A 16,054-nucleotide genomic window follows, 5' to 3' on the forward strand; every position below is an offset into this window, starting at 1 on the left:
AGATAGCAAAAATAAAAAACATCAGAGTCTCCCTTTCAAATCTGTGAAGATGGGAGAAATTTATACCTAAAGAAGAACTAGAAAATTATTATGAAATGGAAGATTGATTATTTTGATGTTTTTTCTTTAATTAAATTAAATTAATTAAATTAATTAGTGTTGGTACAAAGCTGATGCAGCTAAGATTAGAAGAGAAGAAGAAAGCTGGGCAAACTTTTTTTATAGCCAATGTTTCTGATAAAGGTCTCATTTCTAAAATATTTAGAGAACTGACTCAAATTTGTAAGAATATAAATCATTCCTGCATTGTTGGTGGAGTTGTGAACGAATCCAACCATTTTGGAGAGTAGTTTGGAACTATGCTCAAAAAGTTATCAAACTGTGCATATACCCTTTGATCCAGCAGTGTTACTACTGGGCTTATATCCCAAAGAGATTATAAAGAAGGGAAAGGGACCTGTATGTGCATGAATGTTTGTGGCAGCCCTTTTTGTAGTGGCTAGAAACTGGAAACTGAATGGATGTCCATCAGTTGGAGAATGGCTGAATAAATTGTGGTATATGAATATTATGGAATATTACTGTTCTGTAAGAAATGACCAACAGGATAATTTCAGAAAGGCCTGGAGAGACTTACACGAACTGATGCTGAGTGAAATGAGCAGGACCAGGAGATCATTATATACTTCAACAACAATACTAGATGATGACCAGTTCTGATGGATCAGGCCATCCTCAGCAACGAGATCAACCAAATCATTTCTAATGGAGCAGTAATGAACTGAACTAGCTATGCCCAGAAAAAGAACTCTGGGAGATGACTAAAAACCATTACATTGAATTCCCAATCCCTATATTTATGCACACCTGCATTTTTGATTTCCTTCACAAGCTAATTGTACAATATTTCAAAGTCTGATTCTTTTTGTACAGCAAAATAACGTTTTGGTCATGTATACTTATTGTGTATCTAATTTACATTTTAATGTATTTAACATCTACTGGTCATCCTGCCATCTAGGGGAGGGGGTGGGGGGGTAAGAGGTGAAAAAATGGAACAAGAGGTTTAGCAATTGTTAATGCTGTAAAGTTACCCATGCATATAACCTGTAAATAAAAGGCTATTAAATAAATAAAAAAAAGAAAAAAAAAGAATATAAATCATTCCTCAGTTGATAAGTGGTTAAAGAATATGAACAGACAATTTTCTGATGAGAAAATTAAATCTGTTTCTAGTCATATGAAAAAAATTCTCTAAATCACTCTTGATTTGAGAAATGCAAATGAAGATAACTCTGAGTTAATACTTCATACCTCTCAGATTGGCTAAGATGACAGGAAAAAGTAATGATGAATGTTGCAGGGGATGTGGGAAAACTGGGACATTGATACATTGTTGGTAGAATTGGGAAATGGTCCAAGTATTCTGGAGAACAATTTGGACTGATGGCCAAAGAACTATCAAATTGTGCATACCCTTTGAAACAGCAGTCTCACTACTGGGTCTGTATCACAAAGAAATAATAAAAAAAGGGAAAGGACCCATAGATACAAAATTTTTGTGGTGGCAAGGGACTGGATATTTGAGTGGATGGTCATCAGTTAGGAAATGGCTAAGTATGATATATAAAGGTAATGAAATGCTAGTAAATTCTATAAGAAATGATGAGCAAGCCTATTCAAAAAAGTATGGAAAGACACGAACTGATATGGAATCAAGAGACATTGTACATAGTAACAAGATCATGTGATGATCTACTGTGATGGACTTAGCTCTTCTCAACAATGCAATGATTCAAGGTAATTCCAATAAACTTGGGATGGAAATGCCAGTCATATCCAGAGAGAGAACTATGGACACTGAATGTGGATGGAAGGATAGTATTTTCACCTTTTTTGTTTGTTTTCTTGTTCATGTTTTTTCCCCCCTTTAGGTCTGATTTTTCTTGTACAACATGACAAATATGGAAATATATTTAAAACTGGAATAGCACATTTAAAAAAATATTTATTTATTTTTATTAAAGCTTTTTATTCACAAAGCAGATATATGCATGGGTAATTTTTCCAACATTGACCTCTGCATAAAACCCTGCCTCAAATTTTCCCCTTCTTCCCCCCATCTCCTCCTCCACCCGGCAGGCAGTACAATACATGCCAAATATGCTGAAATACATACCAGATCCAATATGTGTATATATATATATATATTTACACAGCTATCCAGTTGCACAAGAAAAATCAGATCAAGAAGGAAGAAAAAGAAAAACTTAGAAAAAAAGAAACAAAATGCAAGCAAATTAACAGAGAGAGTGAGAATGATATGCTATGTTCCACCCTCTGTTCCCATAGTTCTCTCTCTCTGGTGTAGATGGTTCTCTTCCACACTGCACAAGTGGATCTCATCCAAAATCATCTCAATGTTGAAGAGAGCTACTCTGTCAGAATTGATCCTCACACAATCTTGTTGTTGCCATGTATAATGATCCCCTGATACTGCTCATTTCATTCAGCATCAGTTCACATAGGTCTCTCCAAGCCTCTTTGAAATCATCCTGCTGGTCGTTTCTTACAGAACAATAATATTCCATAGCATTCATATACCACAATTTATTCAGTCATTCTCTGATTAATGGGCATCTACTCAGTTTCCAGTTTCTTGCCACTACAAAAAGGGCTGCCACAAACATTTTTGCATATGTGGGTCCCTTCCACTCTTTTAAGGTCTCTTTGGGGTATAAGCCCAGTAGTAACACTGCTGGATTAAAGGGTATGCACAGTTTGATAACTTTTTGAGCATAGTTCCAAACTGCTCTCCAGAGTGGTTGGATCTGTTCACAGTTTCACCAACAATGTATCAGTGTCCCAGTTTTCCCACATTTCCTCCAACATTTGTCATTATCTTTTCCTGTCATCTTAGACAATCTGACACAATCTGACAATTGTGTAGTGGTATCTCAGAGTTGTCTTGATTTGCATTTCTCTGATCAATAATGATTTGGAACACTTTTCCATATGACTAGAGATAGTTTCAATTTCTTCATCTGAAAATTGTCTGTTCATATCCTTTGACCATTTATCAATTGGAGAATGGCTTGAAGTATTATAAATTTGAGTCAATTCTCTATGTATTTTAGAAATGAGACCTTTATCAGATCCTTTGATTGTAAACATTTTCCCCAGTTTATTGCTTCCCTTCTAATCTTGTCTGTATTGGTTTTGTTTGTACAAAAGCTTTTTAACTTGATATAATCAAAATTATCTATTTTATGATCAATAATGATCTCTAGTTCTTCTTTGGTCACAAATTCCTTCCTCCTCCACAAATCTGAGAGATTAAACTATCCTATGTTGTTCTTATTTGTTTATATAGTATCATTCTTTATGTCTAGATCATGAACCCATTTCGACCTTATCTTGGTATATGGTGTTAGGTGTGGGTCTGTGCCTATTTTCTGATATACTAGTTTCTAATTTTCCCAGCAGTTTTTGTCAAATAGTGAATTCTTATCCCAAAAGGTGGGACTTTTTGGTTTGTTAAATATTAGATTGTTATAGTCATTGGCTATTATGTTCTGTTGGTTGGATCCGTTCCTGTTTTCCTAATTAGCCTAACCTATTCCACTGATCAACTAGTCTATTTCTTAGCCAGTACCAAATGGTTTTGATAACCACTATTTTATAATATAGGTTTAGATCTAGTACAGCTAGACCACCTTCATTTGGTTTTCTCTTCATTAATTCCTTTGAAATTATTGACCTTTTGTTCTTCCAGATGAATTTTGTTGTTATTTTTTTTTAGGTCATTAAAATAGTTTTTGGGGAGTCTGATTGGTATAGCATTAAATAAATAGATTAGTTTAGGGATTATTGTCATCTTTATTATATTTGCTCGACCTATCTAAGAGCATTTGATATTTTTCCAGTTACTTAGATCAAACTTTATTTGTATGGAAAATGTTTTATAGTTTTGCTTAAAATTCCTGACTTTCCCTTGGCAGATAGATTCCCAAATTTTTTATATTATCAACAGTTATTTTAGATGGAATTTCTCTTTGTACCTCTTGGTGTTGGATTTTGTTAGTGATGGATAAAAATACTGATGATTTCTTGAATTAATTTTATATCCTGCAACTTTGCTAAAGTTGTGAATTGTTTCTAATAACTTTTTAGTAGATTCTCTGGGGTTCTCTAAGTATACTATTATATCTTCTGTAAAGAGTGATAATTTTGTTTTATCATTACCTACTCTAATTCCTTTAATCTCTTTTTCTTCTGTTATTGCCAAGGCTAGCATTTCTAGTACAATATTGAATAGCAATGGTGATAGTCGGCAACCTTGTTTCACCCTTGATCTTACTGGGAATGGTTCTAGTTTATCCCCATTACATATGATGCTTGCTGATGGTTTTAAATAGATGCTACTGACTATTTTAAGGAAAAGTTCATTTATTTCTATACTCTCTAGGGTTTTTGATAGGAATGGATGTTGGATTTTATCAAATGCTTTTTCTGCATCTATTGAGACAATCATATGGTTTTTGTTAATTTGGTTATTGATATAGTCAATTATGTTAATAGTTTTCCTAATATTGAACCAGCCCTGCATTCCTGGTATAAATTCTGCTTGGTTGTGGTGTATTATCCTGGGGATGATTATCTGTAATCTCTTTGTTAATATTTTATTTAAGATTTTTGCATCAATAATCAATAGGGAGATTAGCCTATAATTTTCTTTCTCTGTTTTCATCCTATCTGGTTTAGGTATCAGTACCATGTCTGTATCATAAAAGGAGTTTGGTAGGAATCCTTCATTTCCTATTTTTTCAAATAGTTTATATAGTATTGGAGTTAATTGTTCTTTAAATGTTTGATAGAATTCACATGTAAATCCGTCTGGTCCTGGGGATTTTTTCTTAGGGAGATGATTAATATCTTGTTCTATATCTTTTTTCTAAAGTGGGATTATGTAAGTAATTTTTCCTCTTCTGTTAATCTGGGCAATCTATATTTTTGTAGATATTCCTCCTTTTCACTTAAGTTGTCAAATTTATTGGCATAAAGTTGGCCAAAGTAACTCTTGATAATTGCTCTAGTTTCCTCTTCATTGGTGGATAGCTCTCCCTTTTCATTTTTGAGATTAATTATTTGATTTTCCTCTTTCCTTTTTCTTATCAAATTAACTAATTTGTTGGTTTTTTCATAAAACCAACTCTTAGTTGTATTTATTAATTCAATAATTTTTTAGTTTCAGTTTTATTGATCTCTCCTTTAATTTTTAGAATTTCAAGTTTGGTATTTAGGGGTTTTTAATTTGTTCCTTTTCTAGCTTTTTTAGTTGCAAGCCCAATTTACTGATCTTTTCTTTCTCTGTTTTATGTAAGTAAGCCTCTAGAGATATAAAATTTCCCCTTATTACCACTTTGGCTGCATCCTACAAATTTTGGTATGTTGTCTCATTATTGTCATTCTCTTGGATGAAATTATTGACTGTGTCTATGATTTGCTGTTTTACCCATTCATTCTTTAGGATGAGATTATTACGTTTCCAATTTCTTTTTGGTCTATTTTCCCCTGGCCCTTTATTGAATGTGATCTGAAAAAAAGGGCATTTACTATTTCTGCCTTTCTGCATTTGCTTTTGAGATCTTTATGTCCTAATACATGGCCAGTTTTTGTATAGGTTCCATGAACTGCTGAGAAGAAAGTATACTCCTTTTTGTCTCCATTCAATTTTCTCGAAAGTCTATCATATAAAGTTTTTTTTTTAGTATTCTAATTACCTCTTTAACTTCTTTCTTATTTATTTTATGGTTTAATTTATCTAGTTCTGAGAGAACAAGGCTGAGATCTCCCACTATTATAGTTTTGCTGTCTATTTCTTTTTACAACTCTCAACTTCTCCTTTAGGAATTTAGATGCTACACCACTTGATGCATAATTTCCTTTCTTATCTCTTTTAATCAGATCAATTTTTGCTTTTGCTTGATCTGAGATGAAGGTAGCTACCCCTGCTTTTTTTACTTCACCTGAAGCATAATAGATTCTACTCCAGCCTTTTACCTTTACTTTGTATATATCACTCTGCTTTAAATGTGTTTCTTGTAAACAATATATTGTAGGATTCTGGCTTTTAATCCAGTCTGCTATCCAATTATGTTTACAGCTAAAACTACTAATTCTGTATTTCCTGCCATCTTATTAACCCCAAATTATACTTTTTTCTTTCCTTTTCCCCTTTTCCTTCTCAGTATTTTACTTATGAGCACTACTTGCCTCAAGCAGTCCTCTTCCTTTAGAGATCCTCCCTTTTTTATACCTTTCCCCTACTATTTCTCTTTTTCCTTCTATTTAGCCTACCCCTTCCTTTTCCCCCTTTCCCCTCCCACTTTTCTATAAGATGAGAGATGTTTCTCAGTGAAACCAAATATATTTAATATTCTTTCTTTGGCCAAATCTGTTGAGAGTAAGATTCACACAATATTCATCACCCTCCCTTCTTTCCCTCACTTATAATATGTTTTCTTTGCTTCTTCCTGAGATGTAATTTCCCTCATTTTACTTCCATTTTCTCCTTTTTATTCTGTTACAATCCCCTTTCCATCTCTAGTTTCTTTTTTCTATTTTAACAGTAAAATCAGATTATACATGTATTCTCAATATATACTCATAACAGAAATACAGTTCTCAAGAGTTTTTTTTTTCTTTTTACCTTTTTGTGCTTCTCTTGAGTTCTATATTTGGAGGTCAAATTTTTTGTTTAGCTCTGGTCTTTTCATCAAAAATACATGGAAATCACCAGTTTCATTGAATGTCCATCTTCTTCCCTGAAAGAAAATTCTCAGTTTGGCAGGGTAATTTATTTTTGGTTGCATTCCAAGATTCTTTGCACAAGAAAAATTGAATTTAGAAGGAAGGTAAAAATAACTTGGGGGAAAAAAACCAAAAATGCAAGCAAACAACAGAAAGAGTGCATATGCTATATTGTAGTCCACCTTCATTTCCCAATGTTCTTTCGCTGGGTGTAGCTGGTTCTGTTCATGTGGTAGAGACAAATTAAGAGAACAACTTTCATATTTGTTAGGGAAAAGATAAATACAGAAGTTTCACATGACTGACATAGATGCCTAGGGCACAGTAGCGTCTTTTTTCTGCTTTTCTGGACATCTGGGACAAGGAATAGAAGAGGAGAAAAAAGAAGGGGAAGGAGATGAGAAACATGGGGATCATTTCTGAGGTAGATCCTAGATGTGGTATGGATCAAATGGCTCTCTCTCCCCTCAATCCAGTCTTTTTCTCTCCCATTGAGAAGGCCCAGCAATATAATATCAATTATATATGTGAAGTCTTGCAAAACTTATTTCTATATTAGCCATGTTGCCAAAAATAAAGAAAGTGAAAAAATTATACTTCAATGCTTTCATTCAGTTCTTTCTCTGGAGGTGGGTAGCATTTTTCATCATAAGTCCTTCAGATTTGTCTTGGATCACAGTATCAATCAGAGTAGCTATCTTTCACATTTGATTATCATTACTACTGCTATATAATGCAATTTTAGGTCTGGTATGCCTAAGACACTTTTCTTTGCATTATTTTTCATTAGTTCCCTTCATATTTTTTATTTTTTTCTTTCAAATGAATTTTGTTATTTTTTCTAGCTCTATAAAATTATTTCTTGGCAATTTGATTTCTATGGCACTGAAAAAGAAGATTAATTTATATAGAATTATCATTTTTACTATAATAGTTCAGCCTATCCATGTGTACTTGATATTCTTCCAGATGTTTAGATCTCACTTTATTTGTGTGAAAAGTGTTTTATGATTGTGTTCATATAATTTGTGGCTTTGTCTTAGCAGGTAGACTCCCAAATATTTTATATTATCTATACTTACTTCAAATAGGATTTCTCTTTTTATCTTTTGCTGTTGGGTTTTGTTGGTAACATGTAGAAATGTCGATGGTTTATGTGGGTTTATTTTATATCCTGCAATTTTGCTAAAGTCACTAATTGTTTCTAGTATTTTTTAGTTGATTTTCTAAGATTCTCTAAATGTATCATCATGTCATCTGCAAAGAATGATTGTTTTGTTTCCTTGTTACCTACTCTCATTCTTTCAGTGTATTTTTCTTCTCTTATTGTTAAAGCTAACAATTCTAGTACAATACTGAATAATAGTGGTGATAAGAGCAACATTATTTTTACAACCCCTGATCTTACTGGGAATGCTTCTAGCTTATCCCCATTACATATAATGTTTGCTGATGGTTTTAGATAGATGCTGCTTATTATTTTAAGGAAAACTCCATTTATTTCTATGCTTTATAGTGGTTTTAAGAGGAATGCATATTGGATTTTGTCAAATGCTTTTTCTGCATCTATTAAAATAATTTAATGAATTTTGTTAGTTTGGTAATTAATACGGTCAATTATAGTGATAGTTTTCCTGGTATTCAATCAGCCCTGCATTCCTGGTATAAATTTCACTTCTTTGTAGTGTATTTTCTGGTGATAAGTTGCTGGTTTCATTAGGGAAATTGATCTGTAATTTTCCTTCTTCATTTTGGCCCTTTCTGTTTTAGGTATCAGCACAGAAATTCATAAAAGGATTTTTTTCACCTATTTTTCCCAAATAGTTGTAAGATTAACCTAGTGTTGGAATTCACATTTAATAGGCATAGTCTTAAAGAGGGTGGATACAAGTTTATTACTGTTGAGAACCTTGGATTTAAATAAGACGTAAGAGAAGAGGAAATTCATAGCACAAAAGTAAAATACAATTAACACAATTTGCCACTGTAATAAGCAAACAAATAACATATAGCATACATTACCACCACTCTGAAGAAGTACCAACATCTGAGTTCCTTGTCTGGGAGGATAGTCAGCTATCTAGTCTCAAGTAAGAGCCATTGCTAGGCAAGTTTGTATAAAACTTCCTAGCCTAAATCCTCAAAGTTCCTTTCAACTAGGTGGTTTTTACAGGCCTAGAACAAAGAAGGCACTACACTAAGTTTTCTCATTTGATACATGACTCTTGAGACATAGCACCCTCCAAGGTACAGCATACTTCATTGTAAGAGTCCCACCAAGTAGAATATTTGTTCATTCCTTTAGAGGGACTTTATTTACTCAAGAAACTGTCCATGTTTTCAGGGTAAAAACAGGCCTGAAAAAAGGATACTCAATGATGAATGTACAATGATAATGTAAAGGCAGGATGGCCTGACTTTCTTTATGTTTTTCCTGGAATTCCATCAGATAGTTACAAGCATATTCTCATGTTCTCAGCAAAAAGTTATGCAAAAGACATGGCTGAGACTTCCCTACTCACTAGGATTTCTTACAATAGTTTATTTAGTATTGAGATTAATTGTTCTTTAAATATTTGGTAGAATTCACCTGTAAATCCATTTTTTAGGGAGTTCATTGATGGCTTGTTCAATTTCTTTTTCTAAAATTGTACTATTTAAATAATTTATTTCTTCTTCTGTTAATCTGTATAATCTATATTTTTGGAAATATTTATTCACTTCATTTACATTGTCAAATTTATTAGTATACAATTGGTCAAACTTCCCTTTTCCTTAGATTTGACAGGTATTTTATTCCTAGCTCTTCTAATTCATACATCCTTTATGTATGTCTGTGTTATGCACTTATTTGACATATGCTGTGAGAAGCTAATCTAGACCTAGTTTTCTGCCAGACTGCTTTTCAGTTTTTCCAGAAGTTTTTGTTGAATGATGGGTCCTTGCTCCAATAGTTGGAATCTTTAGATTTATCAAACATTAAGGTGCTATGTTAGTTGCCTTTGTATCCTATATATATAATCTATTCCACTAATCAGTCTCTCTCTCTCTAATTTTGAAGAAGTACCAAATTGTTTTGATGATTATTAATGTAATATAGTTTAAAATCTGGTATTATTATACTTTCTTCTTTCCCATCTTTTTCATTAATTACTTTGAGATTCTTGATCTTTTGTTCTTCTAGATGAATTTTGTTATTTATTTAGAGTTATATAAATTAATCTTTTGGTAGTTTGATTGGAATGGCATTAATTTAGATATTTTTACTTTTGTAAGATTGGTTCAGTATACCCAAAGCAATGAATATTTATTCAATTATTTAGACTTGTCTTTTTATGTATTTGAATATTTTATGGGTTGTGTTCATATAATTCTTGTGAGTACATTTTAACATATTTTATGTTTTCTTAATTTTAAATGTAACCTTTCTATCTCCTCCTACTAATTTTATTCAAATACAGAAATGCTAATAATTTGTGTAATTTATTTTATAGTTTGTTAAATTTCAAATTTTATTGAAGTTAGTTTTTTTTATTATAGCTTTTCATTTACAAATTATATGCATAGGTAATTTTATAGCATTGACAATTGCCAAACCTTTTGTTCCTATTTTTCCCCTCCTTCCCCCTAACCCCTCTCCCTGATGGCAGGTTGACCAATACATGTTAAGTATGTTAAAGCATATATGTCCTAACAGTTATTTTGCTGTACAAAAAGAATCGGAGTTTGATATAGTGTACTATTATTAGCCTGTGAAGGAAATCAACAATGCAGGTGGACAAAAATAGAGGGATTGGGAATTCTATGTAATGATTCATAGTCATCTCCCAGAGTTCTTTCGCTGGGTGTAGCTGGTTCAGTTCATTACTGATCTATTGGAACTGATTTGGTTCATCTTATTACTGAAGATGGCCACGTCCATCAGAATTGATCATCACTATGCCCAAAAGTTATCAAACTGTGCATACCCTTTGATCCAGCAGTGTTTCTACTGGGCTTATACCCCAAAGAGATACTAAAGAAGGGAAAGGGACCTGTATGTGCCAAAATGTTTGTGGCAGCCCTGTTTGTAGTGGCTAGAAGGTGGAGAATGAATGGATGCCCATCAATTGGAGAATGGTTGAGTAAATTGTGGTATATGAATGTTATGGAATATAATTGTTTTGTAAGAAATGACCAGCACGATGAATATAGAGAGGATTGGTGAGACTTACATGAACTGATGCTGAGTGAAATGAGCAGAACCAGGAGATCATTATATACCTCAACAAGAATACTGTATGAGGATGTATTCTGATGGAAGTGGATTTCTTCAACAAAGAGAAGATCTAACTCAGTTTCAATTGATCAAGGATGGGCAGAAGCAGTTACATCCAAAGAAAGAACACTAGGAAATGAATGTAAACTGTTTGCATTTTTGTTTTTCCTCCGGGTTATTTATACCTTCTGAATCCACTTCTCCCTGAGCAACAAAAGAACTGTTCGGTTCTGCACACATATATTGTATCTAAGATATACTGTAACTTCTTTAACATGTAGAAGAGACTGCTTGCCATCTGGGGGAGGGGGTGAAAGGAGGGAGGGGAAAAATCGGAACAGAAGTGAGTGCAAGGAATAATGTTGTAAAAAATTACCCTGGCATGGGTTCTGTCAATAAAAAGTTATTTAAAAAAAATTAAAAAAAAAAAAAACGAATTGCTCATCATATAGTATTGTTGTTGAAGTATATAATGATCTTCTGGTCCTGCTCATTTCACTTAGCATGAAGTTAGTTTTTTTAGTTGACTCTCTAGAATCTAACTAAATCATTGTGTCATCTACAAAAGTTATAATTTTGTTTGCTTTTTGTCTATGCTTATTCTAGTTCTCATCTCATTTTAAAAATAATTTAAAAATATTCTTTAAAAAACTTCCTGCTTCATCTCTTTCAAAAATTCTAGAACTGAACTTGTGTCATATTTATGCCTTTTATTTTTTAAACTCTATGCATATAAGCATTCTGTATTCCCAAAATTGCATGATCTAGGGCAATATCTGATCACTATTTCCCTGGTCTGAACTCTGAGAGTTCTTGACCAGGGTTTGAGTCTGTTATTGGATAATCCCTGCTTAGACTTAACTTAACCACTGCTTAACTTAACCTCTATTAGTCAGTTATAAAGCTCTGCAGGTTTAGAACCACAGGACAGCGGACTTGCCGTTGGTCTGGATTTCCTGCCCTTGTTATTCCGTTGTAGACTCAACACTGGGCAGGATTTTGGAACTCTAGGAGGCATTTTAAATTGATTTTTGATTAAGTTAAGTTTACTATAGGAGGTATACTTAAATTGATTATACATCATAATTTTTCTTATATTTCTTTGAATTATATTTACTTATATTTCTTTGAATTATATTTAGCAAATGCCTTTGTCCTAAATTTTTTATGCCATATTTTAACTTCCTTTCTCCTTGTCTCAGGCTGTTATCTTAGATGACATTGGAGCCAACCTCAAGAAAGCTCGTGAAGTAGGAATGGTCACCATCCTTGCCCAAGATACTGACATGGCCCTGAAGGAACTGGAAAAATCAACTGGCTTGCAGGTAATTATGAGCTTAAAGCTGTTGTGTTAATTATTGGAACCAGTTTTAATCTAAGAATAAACAGCCTAATTTAATACCAATTGCCGTGCCAAAAAAAGAAAAAATAAACAGCCTTTTTGATTTAGCCCTTGTGGATGATCTTTAAAAGTCCTTTATTTTTACTAGTCCTTGTGTGTTTAATAAATTCTTCTTCAGCCTTTTACCTTTACTTTGTGTGCATTTCTGCTTCAAATGTGTTTCTTGTAAACAATCTGTTTTTGAATTCTGGTTTTTAATCCTTTCTGCTCTCTGCTTCTGTTTTATGCGTGAGTTTATCCCATTCATATTCAGTTATGATTACCAACTATAGATCTGTCTGACTTGTCTCTGTGTGTGAGTCTCTTTCTGTGTATGTGTCTCTCTCTGTCTTTAAATCTCAATCTCTCTCTCTCTCTCTCTCTCTCTCTCTCTCTCTCTCTCTCTCCTCTCCTTTCACTCTATCTCTCCTCACCAGTATTTTGCTTCTGACAGTCCCCTCCCCTAATCGGCCTTTCCTTCTATGAGCCCCTGTTCCCGTCCATATCTCCTTTTTCTCCTGCTTCCCTATAGGGTAAGATAGATTTATGTACTCAACTGAATGTGTATTTTATTCCCTCTTCTAACCAAATATGATGGGAGTAAGGTTCAAGCAATATTTATCCCTTCCCCCATCTTTGTCTCCACTGTAACAGGTCTTTTCATGCCTTTTCATGTGAAATAATTACCTCCTTCTGCCTCTCCCTTCCATCTTCTCCCACTATAATTCTTTTTTCATCCCTTAATTCTTTTCTATATCATCCCATCAAATTCCATTTATACCCATACCATCTCTCTATGAATTTGCTCCTCTTAACTCTTCTAAGAGTGATACAATTCTTAAGAGTTACAAGTATCATTTTCCTGTGTAGTTTAATCCAGTTGAATACTTTATATTTATTCTTTTCTGTTTATCTTTTTATGCTTTTTGAGTTTTCTATTTGAAAAACAGTTTTTCTGTTTAACTCTGGTCTTTTTGTCAGAGATGCTTAAAAGTCCTCTATTTCATTGAATATCCATATTTTCCCCTGAAGGATTATGCTTAATTTTACTGGACACATGATTCTTGATTTTATATAAATCTGAACTCCTTTGCCTTCCAGCATATCATATTCTAAGCCTTTCAATCTTTTTAACACAGAAACTGCTGGATCCTATATAATCCTGACAATGGCTCCTCAATATTTGAATTGTTTCTTTTTGGCTGCTAATAATATTTTCTCCTTGACCTGAATTTGGCTATAATATTCCTGGAAATTTTCATTTGTGAATCTTTCAGTAGGTTATTGGTGGATACTTTCAATTACAATTTTACTTTCTGGTTCTGGGGTATCAGGGCATTTTTCTTTGATAATTTCTTGAAAAATGTTTTTCAGGTTCTTTTTTTTTTTTTTTTGATAATGGCTCTCAAGTAGTTCAATTATTCTTAAATAATCTCTCCAGAGTCTATTTTCCAGGTTAGTTGTTTTGCTAATGAAATACTTCACATTTTCTATTTTTTTCAAAGGAAAAAATTTGTTTTTTGATTAATTCTTTGTTTGATTAATTCTTTACATCCTTTAGAATCATTAACTTCCACTTTCCCATTTCTAATTTTTAAGGAATAGTTTTCTTCAGTGAAACTTGTATATCTGTTTTAATTTTTTGTGCTTTTTTTCAACAAGCTGTTGACTCATTTTTTCATGATGTTTTTATATAACTTTCATTTTCTTTCCCTAATTTTTCTTTTACCTTTCTTGTTTGATTTTTAAAATCTTTTTTGAGCTTTTTAGATGTAGGCATTTTGACATTGTTGTCCTCTTGTGAGATTGTGTTTTGATCATCCCTGTCACCATAACAGTTTTCTATGGTCAGGTTTTTTTTTTGTTATTGATGTTGTTGTTGTTACTCATTTTCTAGATTCTTTTGTTACTGTTTATAGAGGACGCTTCTCCAAGTTTCTTACAAAGATGTCAGGGGGTTTGGCCACTGGCCTGCTGCCTGGGATCTCTGGATGTGACCATTCACCTGCTGGGCTAGAGCCTCCAAGTCTGTTATGCCTGCTAGACCTGACCTATTGCCTCCCCTGCCAGGGGCTAGAGGCCTCACAGCTGGCCTTTTGTGTTACTAGTTCAGTCTCAGTTGCTGATCTGTGGGGATCAAAGGGCTTCCTGCTATTTTGCCTGAACATTGCCTTCACTCAGCCATGTTCCTCTTTTTCTTTTGTAAAACAGTTATTTCTTGCAGTTCTTTAAAGTTATCTTGGATTGAAAAATTATTTTCCTCCATCCTTTTGTGGGTTTTGCCATTCCAGAATTCATTTTGAGGGGTGATTTAAAGTTATTTGGAGAAGAAGTTGGGAGAGTTCAAATAAGTTCTTGCTTTCCCCCCACCATCTTAACTCTGTCCTCCCCAATACTAATTTTTAAAATTTATTTATTTAATAGTTTCCTAAATACATTCAAAATAATGTTTTAAAAAGATTTTAATTTTCAAGATTTTTAAGTTCCAGGTTCTTTCCCTTAACTTCACCCACAGTTAAGAAACCACACCTAATACTAATATTTAAGGAATTATTTCTTCACTTAACTTTTGCACCTCTTTTTCCACTTGGCCAATTCTATTTTTTAAAGAAGTTGTTTTCTTTAGTGGATTTTTGTACCTTTTTTTATTTTTTGTGCTTCTTTTAGCAAGTGGTTGACTCCTTTTTTTCATGATTCATTTCTTTTTCTCAATTCTTCTTCTACTTCTTATGTTTGGTTTTTAAAATCCTTTTTGAGCTCTTCTAGAAATTCACTTTGGACCTGAGACTAATTCCTATTTCTCCTTGCAATTTCACATTTAGGTGTCTTGACATTGTTGTTCTCTTCTGAGTTTGTGTTTTGATCTTCTCTGTCACCATAATAGCTTTCTATGATGAGGGGTTTATTTTGTTGTTGTTGTTGTTGTTGTTGTTCACTCTCCAGCATATTTTGTGACTTTTAAAGTTGAGTTTTGCTCCTGGGGTTCAGGGAGAACTGTCCCAAGTTTCTTGGCCCTTTTCTGCAATGTTGAGGTCTTTGGACCTGCTACTTGCCTGCTGTGCTGAGTTGAAGGTCCTGGCTGCTTGCCTGCTAGGCTGGAGCCACCAGGTCTGCCAGACCAGGCCACTTGTCAATTGTGTAAGAGCCTTGAGACCTCACAGCTGGCTAGCAGATTTTGCTGGCTTGTTGCACCAGTGCAGCTTAGGAGCCTCATATTGGTTTGCCTATACAGCACCTGCATTGTATTGGATACTCCCTTTACCTAAATAAAATAGATCTTTGCTGCAGTTCTTCTAACTTATCTTGGGCTAGAAAATTGCTGCATCCCATCCTTTTATAGGTTCTGTAGTCCAGAATTAATTTTGAGGCATGATTTAAAGTTTTTGGAGAAGAATTTGGCAAAGTTCAGGCAAGTCCCTGCCTTTTCTTTACCATCTTGGCTCTTGAAAAGGATTTTATATTCAAACCTCATTCATTTTATTTTGACCAATAGAAATTGTTCCTTCAGCTCACTGTCTCAAATTTCTCAGATGCAATATCTGAAAATATCTTCCTTCCTTTTCCATCCTTTTCCCTGTCTCTTCTTTGTCCTTTCTCCAAAT

General features: G+C 33.5%; 1 protein-coding gene across 3 annotated transcripts in view; it reads left to right on the forward strand.

Annotated features, from left to right (window-relative positions):
* Positions 1-16,054, forward strand: part of LOC100931196 (bifunctional epoxide hydrolase 2) — a 102,106-nt gene that overhangs the window by 39,840 nt on the left and 46,212 nt on the right. For all 3 annotated transcript variants that reach the window (XM_031951460.1, XM_031951459.1, XM_031951458.1), the window contains one exon: positions 12,274-12,396. In XM_031951460.1, the coding sequence (XP_031807320.1) occupies positions 12,274-12,396 (123 nt within the window). The remainder of the gene's footprint in view (positions 1-12,273; positions 12,397-16,054) is intronic.

The sequence above is a fragment of the Sarcophilus harrisii genome, chromosome 2, assembly GCF_902635505.1.
Source record: "Sarcophilus harrisii chromosome 2, mSarHar1.11, whole genome shotgun sequence".
NCBI lineage: Eukaryota > Metazoa > Chordata > Mammalia > Dasyuromorphia > Dasyuridae > Sarcophilus > Sarcophilus harrisii.